This window comes from Panicum virgatum, chromosome 9K (genome assembly GCF_016808335.1).
Source record: "Panicum virgatum strain AP13 chromosome 9K, P.virgatum_v5, whole genome shotgun sequence".
NCBI classification, from domain to species: Eukaryota; Viridiplantae; Streptophyta; class Magnoliopsida; order Poales; family Poaceae; genus Panicum; species Panicum virgatum.
This window is the reverse complement of record NC_053144.1, coordinates 57146100-57154959: the sequence shown is the minus strand read 5'-3', so window position 1 is coordinate 57154959 and position 8860 is coordinate 57146100. Positions and strand designations below refer to the sequence as shown.

At 51.5% G+C, this 8860-nt stretch overlaps 1 protein-coding gene across 3 annotated transcripts; it reads left to right on the top strand.

The window, feature by feature from the left end:
* The first annotated feature begins 4222 nt into the window (after positions 1–4222).
* LOC120652615 (protein trichome birefringence-like 2) lies at positions 4223–8075 on the top strand. Of its 3 annotated transcripts, XM_039930482.1 has the most exons (6): positions 4234–5408; positions 5518–5616; positions 6674–6767; positions 6857–7133; positions 7297–7455; positions 7562–8075. In XM_039930482.1, the coding sequence occupies exons 1-4, from the start codon at positions 4369–4371 to the stop codon at positions 7085–7087; spliced, it is 1464 nt and encodes a 487-aa protein (XP_039786416.1). In that variant the 5' UTR covers positions 4234–4368; the 3' UTR covers positions 7088–7133; positions 7297–7455; positions 7562–8075. The 3 variants fall into 3 exon arrangements, with proteins under 3 accessions (XP_039786418.1, XP_039786417.1, XP_039786416.1); XM_039930483.1 differs by lacking the exons at positions 7297–7455; positions 7562–8075 and having other exon boundaries at positions 4227–5408; positions 6843–7076; XM_039930484.1 differs by lacking the exons at positions 6857–7133; positions 7297–7455; positions 7562–8075 and having other exon boundaries at positions 4223–5410; positions 6674–6703.
* Positions 8076–8860: the final 785 nt, after the last annotated feature.

The window sequence follows — 8860 nt, the reverse complement described above, 5'->3', positions numbered from 1 at the left end:
CTTTCTTTGCTGCGAGTGATCTAGTCCAAACTTCCTTGCTGAGCTGTGTAGATACTCCAATCCATCAGTACACTCTATTGCATATTTGCTTGATAAATGTGACAAGGTCAGTAAACAGTCCAGAATTCTTATGTCTCGTGGAATTTAAAATGACAAAGGGGTTACATCTAGTGCACAATTTTAATTAGGCACAATCTTAGGAAAACATTTCTCTTTATCTGGGCACCAAATAACATGAAGAATTCCAGAAGGAAATAAAAACTAGATGTTCATTGTGGATCATGGAGTTGTTATAGAACCTTCAACATTTCCAACCTGAATCCTGATTTAAATATTATTTCTACTAATCCTTTCTATGATTTGCCATACAAAAATGGAATTTGAGAAAACCAAGCTTCTTTACTCATATGCAGGTATAATGGGGCTGAGTACAGCATAATCTAGGTGTAATGCATAGATCCTATCATTCTTATCAAACATTGTATTATATTTGGTGCATGAACTCTTTGTTTTAATCTTGATGTATGGACTCTTTCGTTTAATCTCGATGTACGAGTTGTTTGGTTGAATTATGCTGCTATAATGAATTCTGCTGCTATAATTTTATATGCTGTAAAAATAGTGCAATATTATTATATGAATATTTATTTGATGGAAAAAAGTCATCACCGCCGGTTCCAGCCACAAACCAGCGGTGATGAGCACTCATCACCAACGGTTTATGAACTGGCGGTGATGTGCCCTCCTATCACTGCCGGTTTTGAAACCGGCGGTGATGGCCCCCCTATCACCATCGATTTAAATCCAACGCCCCTCCAAACCGGCGGTGATGCTCATTTCGAACCGGCGGTGATAGGGGGTGCTGGAGTAGTGAACTATTTATATCAATCGATCTATTTATCTTCCATATTTTAATTATGAATTTAATTACTATAATAGTATTTGGTACAAATCATTGATGATTATTGTAGACCGTTAGATCTCCATAAAATCCAACGATCTAAATCTTTCTCTTGTTTAGATTAACGTGAGAATTTCTAGACTCTCTCGGCGAACGTGGTGGTTTCTTTTAACACTCTCTTATTAATATAATAGATACACATGCACAATATAAAAAAACAATGTTTGCAACATAAAAACACGTATCGAAACACATCAACGTAGCTATATTTCATGCGACATCCATTCAAATTGATGCAACATCAAATTTATGTAGGTGTAACATAAAAAAAGCCGTCTCCACGAAGTCAAACCACAATAAGAACCCTCCTATGGTGAAATGAATTTCAACATCAACATCTCAAATCAATCATTACAACATTTAAAAAATTTCACGGCAACACCATGAAGCCTTGCAGCCCCGATCTCCCTCCGCCAGCCTAGAGCTCGGTGCTGCCCGCAAGAGGGCTCGCCATCGGCCTCGTGTGCCACTGCCCCCAAGCTCCGACACCCCCCCTCGCCCCGGGGCTCGCCATCGGCCTCGAGCGTCGCCGCCCCGAGCTCTCGTGACCATCCTCTTACGCCACCGTCGGCGTGGGACTCGTCGCCGGCCTCGAGCGCTACTGCCCTGAGCTCCCACGGCCGCCCTCGCATGTCGTCGATACGCGGGGTCGCCAATAACAGCGATTCCGGATGGGGCAACGTGGAGGAGGCAGACAAGTGCGGAATAGGGGATGCAAAATGATACCGAAGGGATGAGTTAAATTTTTAATGATATTTTGATAATTTTTCTTTAAAAGTTTGGTTTAGATTCCTTTTAAAATCTAAACAGATTGGTTTAGATTTTTAAACGTCCCATAGTCATCTTTTTAGAATGTCAATTATTTTGACGACCTCATTAACATCCTGGAAAACTAATTTGATGGGTACAAATATATGAAAACACCGAATTAGAGAATTGCATTCTCTTTATTCGGTTGGTTGTGGCTGGTGGCTGGTGGCTACTACTGATTTAATGTGAAAAAATATTGTTGGTTGGTCAATGGTTGATGGATGGTACTGGAGAAAAACATTGATGTTGCCTGCTGGTTGCGAGCGGAGCAGAGCAATTGCTTTCCGTCACGCAGTCACATACACTGCCGCTCTTGAACAATCAATCATTGCTCCATTTATTATTAATCTAATAGTTGTGCTAAGGGTAGGTACAGCAATGGGCGTTTCACCTAGAGTAATACGTGAGTCGTCAGCTGCCGGACCTAGCTGGAGGAGAGAGAAAAGAGGTGATTGAGTGAGCTTGTCGCTCCTGTGACCGCCGAGCGCTTGCACTGTTCCTTGAGTAGGTGGGGTCCGCCACTTCCTCTCATCCAACCACAGCGCTTCCAAAGTCAGGAACGCCTCCACTCAGGGCTCCGCAGTGGTCGACGATTTAGATGGCGATTTGATATTTTTAATTCATAAACAGTGACAGCACAGTGCTTGCTAGCGACGAACTCATCTCTAGCTCGCACAGTTGCCGATGCCACTCGCTCTTACGCGTGCGCGTCTCGAGCACCTGCCGCCCTCCTCTCTCTCTCCTCCAAATCACCGGCCTAACTCGCCGGACCACTGCGGACGCCCTCAGGCTCTCCGCACTCGTCGTTCTCTAAATTCACTCTCTAAATAAAATATTCTTGTCTGGTCATCGAGATTCTCTTCTCTATATCCAATTTCACTGCATCCGTTCACTCTCTATATCTCTACTCTATAACAACTACCAGCACGGACCCACTTGTCAGGATTATTTTATTTTTTTCTTTCCCCTTCTTCCTCCCTCTCTCTCCCCTTCTGTCCCTCCACTCCCCGTCTCTCTCTCCCGCAGCCTCTCTCTCCCTGCTCCCTCCCCGCGCCACGGCCATGGGCGCGCCCCTCCTCCCTCCCCCTGCTCCCTCCCCGTGCTGGCCATGCCTGCCGCAGTAAAAGCTCGAGCGCCGGGGCGGCGGAGGAAAGTGGTGCGTCAAATCGAGCTTGGCGCGCAGCGAATCAAGATTGGGGAACGGTGAATCGAGCTTGGGGCTTGCCTGCCTGCGAGCTTGGGACAGAGTGTATCAAGCTCGAAGTGGATCTAGGAGGAACCAAGAACTGCAGGATGACTCGCGCGGCGATGTGGACGAGAGCAGGGGCAGCGCTGCTGTCCCGGCCCGCGGCAGCGGCATGGAGGAGCGAGGGCGTCGCTGCCGGCCTGGCACTGATGGCCCCGATTGCGGCCATGGCGCAAGGAGCCGCGGTGTCGGTGGCGGCGCGGACGAGCAGAGGAGGCGCTGCGAGCCCGGACTGCGGCGGCAGTGTGGAGCAGCAAGGACGGTGCGCAGGCCGAGCAGCCCGGGGAGCTCTCCTCCCCGTGCAGCTCCGGGAGGTCTCCTCCCTTGCGCCCGCCCTCTAGCTCCCCGATTGGCGTGCTCGCCGCGGGGCCGCGCGGCCTCCCCTGGAGCTCATGGCCGCCCCGGCCCCTTGGAGATCGCGGCAGCCGGCCCTGGACCTCCCTCCCGCGGCGAGGTGCGCGGCCGCAGCTCTCCTCGACTCCTCCGCTGCCGCACCGTCTACTGCAAGTCGCACTCGCGGCGGGGCCGGCGAGATTGACCCGGCGCGTCCTCTACCAGCGCCGGCCGAGCCCCTCGTCGTGCGCATGGCCGCGCGAGCTCCTCCTCCCAAGCTCCTCATCCTCCTCCCCTCTCCTCGCGAGCGCCGGTGTCGACGCCCCTGCCTCCTCGCGGCCTCCCATGCCGGCTCCCCTGCTCCAGCTCGGGCCTCGGGGCCGGCCGCACCAGAGCACGCCCGCGCGCATGCGCGAGCCAGGGCGGAGCGTGGCGCCTCCCTTCCTGCTCCGCCCTGTCGCCGTCGCCGCCTTCCCTCTCTCTCCACGCGCACGGCCGAGGAAGTCGAGGTGGTTGGAGCAGCGCCGGGCCCGCGCCACGCAGCCGATGGCGCACGTCCAGCACCGCGCTGAGAATAGCGATGAAAAGTTGGCTCTGTACTTTACAGTCCGGTTTACAGAGGACCGCTACGGCACTTTTTTTCTCTAAAATTGAACTGTAAAACGCTAGCGCATGGGATACAGATACCCAGTGCGGAGAGCCTCAAGGACGAGGTGAGTCCAAACAAATTTAAATAAATGGAATTGGAAGATGTGAAGAGATGATATGGACTTGGCTTATAGTCAGGCCTATTGGCCTTGCTCTAACTCGCCAGCGCAGCAGCCGAAGTTCGCGTTCATCACATCACCACACGATGATCCACGGCTCACTTTTTTTTTTTGAGGGCAATCCACGGCTCACTTCGGCGACTCGCCATTGCCCACTGCCGTGCAACTGCCACCTGCTGATCGGTTCAAGCAATTCAATAGCTTCCCGTCCCCACCGTCCCAATTCCCAGCAGCCCGCAGGCCGCGGATCAATGGAGAGGCAGAGGAGCCCCGCCTCCTGCTCCAGCTCGTACCACTGCCACCTGCTGAGCCCGAAGAGCCTCCTCAGCGTATCCCTCGCCTCGTTATCCCTCCTCTTCTACTTCCTCTTGGCGCCCCGCCACGGCCGCCCGCTCCACCTTCACTTGGCGTTCGCCGCTGCCCCGGCACCGGTTCTTGTGGCTGGTGGGGGTTACTGGGGCGACCCAGCGGCGGCGGAGGTCGAAGAGGCGGTTGTTGGTCTCGGGAGAAGGGATTTGATCGCGGAGGGGGCGAGCCCCGCTGTTGCCGGAGGCTTGTCGGTGCGGGGCGTGGGCTCGGCAGCGGAGGCGCAAGAAACTGCTGCTGGAGGAGGAAATGGTGGAACTCCTTCGAATGGTGAGGATTTGAGAGGGCAAGTTGCGGAAGCTCGAAATCACACACTTAGAGGCTTGGATTCGGGTGGGGAAGTGAAAGAAGCTGCTCCTCAACCTCAAGGCAGTGGTGGCGAGAGGCTGGCGAAACCGAAAGATTTGATTTCGGAGAGGCCAAACTTAGAAGAGGGCAAGAATCTTAGCAAAGAAACTCTTGGTTCGTCAGCTGCACCAGCATTGAAATTGGAGGGAAAGGGGTCTCCGCGGGATGTCAATTTCTCCATACAAGCTTCAGGTCCTGCAAAGGGAACGCGAGACGAGTTCTTGCAAGATGACCATGTTGATGATGGGCGCAATTCCTCCGTACATTTAGCTTATGCTTCTCAACAGGGGAGACGCAGGGAAAGCTCAGATAATTCAACATTGGGGTACAACCCTGGAGCAGCTCCAGTCAATCCAGATAAGCAAGAAACGGCCAAGAGCAACATGGATTTTGCACGAAGCGATGCTGCACAGTGTGATGTTTCTGACGGGAGTTGGGTGTTCGACGAAAGCTATCCACTCTATGAGAGCAATTCGTGCCCTTTTATAGATGAAGGGTTCAGCTGCCAAGCTAATGGAAGAATGGATAAAAGCTACATGAAGATGCGGTGGCAACCTAAGCATTGCAATGTCCCAAGGTGTTGGCATGTTGCTCCTCTAGTGTGTTTGCTCAATTCAACTGTTGCTTACGAGTTAGGAGGTGGTACTAGGAAGTTGCTATTCACTAACTTCATGCGGCAATTTTAGGTTCGATGCAAGGAAAATGCTTGAGATGCTGCGAGGAAAACGACTAGTGTTTGTCGGAGATTCCATTAACAGGAACCAATGGGAATCCATGATGTGCTTGCTAAGCACTATGATACGCGGATACTTCGCAAAACTCACGTACCGGTATCGGATACCGTATCGGATACCCGTACTCCACGGATACTCCTGGATACGTATCCCGTAAGTATCGGACTATTTAGGTATTTTCAAATAATAAAAATAAATCGGATACTCGTGGGATACCTGTGGATACCTGTCTGATACCTCCAAACCCTAACAACACCACTCAATCGCTTCGTATAAAGGTCCTCCGTTCAGCTGTGCCACCCTTTCATCCCCACTCGCGCAGCCGCAGGCCCGCAGCAGCCTCGCACGGCTCCCTTGCCGTCACCGCCGCCCGGCCACCCGCCTCGCACGGCTCCCTTGCTGTCACCGCCGCTCGGCCACCCGCCCACGCCTCCTCCTGCTCCTTCCCCGCTGCTCATCGCCCCCTTGCCGTCACCGCCGCCCGGCCACCCGCCCGTGCCTCCTCCTGCTCCTTCCCCATCGCTCGTCGCTCCCTTGCCGTCACCTCCGCCCGCCACCCGTCCGTGCCTCCTACTGCTCCAGCGGCTGCGCGGCCTGTCCAGACAGAGGCCCGCACATCTGTTAAAGCACTATTTAGGGTGGTGCTGCGCTGCTGGAGCTCGCCGCTGGCGGGCTGCCACAGCCGCCGGAGCGCGCCTCTGGACGGCCCGCGCGGCCGCTAGAGAGGGAGAGGATGAGCCGCGGCCTCCGGAGAGGGAGAGGAGCCGCGGCCGCTGGAGTTGGCCGCTACACAGAGAAAGAGAGAGAGAGAGTGCCGGAGGTTGGGGAAGAAGACCGACATCCATTCGTGGAACAGACGAACAGGTAAAATAAGATTGGTTCTTTTTTTCTTTGCCACTTCCCTTTTCTAGTAATTATAGAACATATGAATATATGAGTCTATGACGCATTATAGTCCTTCTCACATTCTAGTTCCTGAAACTTTTATTTATTTTTATTTTTTATATATATTGGCGTATCCCCGTATCCTTGTTTTTGGAAAAATGGCGTATCGGAGTATCCCCGTATCGCGTATCGGTATCCGCATCCGCGTATCCGGGCAACATAGGCTAAGCACAGCAATCTCAGATCCTTCAAGGATTCGTGAAACTCGTGGCCGCAAGATTACTAAAGATAAAGGGCATTATAACTTCAAGTTCCTGGTTCGTATGAACTACTATAGCTAATATACAACTAGTCCGTTCAGTGTCTAGAATACTGTGTAATAGTCATCTCAGTATCGTTGTTGCAGGACCATAATTGCAGTGTGGAGTATCATACGACACATTTCTTGGTGCATGAAACCAAGGCAAGAATTGGCCAAAAGCGCACAATGACACTACAAATCGATACCATAGATCAGAGCTCATCAAGATGGAAAGGTGCTGATGTGCTTCACTCCGTTCGCTGGGCTGGAGCTGGAGCTGGTGGCTGGAGCGGTGTGAGAGGAAAATACTGTTGGGCTGGAGCTGGAGCTGACTAGTGTTCAACTCTGCTCATTGGTGGTCACATCACAAAACAAATGCTGGTTGAGTGTTGATTACTGCTATCTATGTGTTGGGTAATTGATATACAGTTCGTGTATTCTTAGTCTCGTGTAACCTTGCAGAGAAACAATGGTTTGATCATGTAGTTTCTGTAGGAATGCTCTGATTCCTAGTATCTGATGATTGATTGCTGATCTGATTGCAGAGTGTATTTCTATCAAGAAGGGGATCATGTCCACCCCCATCTTGAAGCCTCTACCGCTTTTCAAAGAGCACTGAACACATGGGCATCATGGATCGACCGTTACATCAATCCACGACAAACTCAAGTGTTCTTCGGAAGCTCATCCCCATCTCACTTTAGGTTTGGTCCTCCAATGTTCAATCTAACACTAGCAACTTCAGAGCTGCTGGCTTGCTGCAGTCTCCTCTATGCAGCATACTTAGGTCACATTTATCGTTGATTTCAGCGGAGGCGAGTGGAATTCAGGGGGACACTGCAGACAGAGCACACTAGCCCCTAACGACGGCCGTGTGTGGCCAATGCCGGAGATAAACGTGATGCTTGAACAAGTCTCGAAGCAGATGAAGACTCCTGTGACAATTCTGAATATTACCGATCTGTCCAGTTTAAGGACCGATGGCCACCCCTCTGTTTATCGACGGAAGGGAGTAGATTTGACAGCATCCAGCGGCCAGGATTGCAGCCATTGGTGCCTTCCTGGGGTGCCAGATACATGGAATGAGCTGCTGCTGTTCTACCAGCTAGTGTCTTCAAAAGAAAATCTTGTAACAAGATAGTGACTGAATTATCTGTCCCTTTTCTTTGGTTTTAGAGAGGGCATTGTGATATTTTCCCCTTCAAATGCAATTTTGTTTGCGAAAAGAGATCGCAATCTTGTATATGTTTGCACCCCCTTTCCTCTGTTGATAATATGTCGAGCACATAGTCAGATGCCATGTGATTCTGAAAATTGTACCTTACGTCCAACGAAAATACAGTATGTTTATCATACAAACAAATAGTCCTCTCCTCATGTACTAAACCCTATGATTTATTACAGCAAGAATTACGGGGACAAACGCAACCAAGGGCAGGTTTTACAAATGGATTGTTTTTTCATTTTTTTTTACAAATGGATTGTATGTGCAACATATGCTCAACAGCGATCCGCTTTGTCGTGGGCTTTTGGGGTACCCACAGCAGGGTGGCGGAACGCACCCGCCTATTCCCCAAGGGGAAGTACTTGGAGAAGTGCAAAGCGATTAGGCCGATCTAGCTTGGGGGCAAGAACGCAAGAACACACGGATTTAGAGTGGTTCGGGCCGCCGGAGCGTAATACCCTACATCCACTATGTGATGTATTGCTCTTAGTATGAATGAGTCTATCCTCTGCCCAGCCGGGCCTGAGTCCTTCTCTAGCGGCCGCCCCCCTTTTATAGTGCAAGGAGGACGCGTACACAGTCGTCGGACCCCGACATGTGGGCTCAACGAGGATGTATAATATACTACGTAGGAAGCTTCAATGGAGTCTATAGCGGTTGAGAATTTCTTCTCGGATACGCTTCATTGCCCTTAGACTCTCTGACCGAGGGGGGTTTCTCAATTGTCCCATCGGCGAGGCGTCCGTTGGGGCAATGTAGCTTGCGGCGTAGTCTGTCGAGGCTACCGTGTAGGCGTCATAATGGGCGAAGCCGAGCCGTCGCGTCCAACTGGCATAGTAGACTGACATAGGCGGCGTGGGCGGCGCCAGCGACTGCACTGCGCT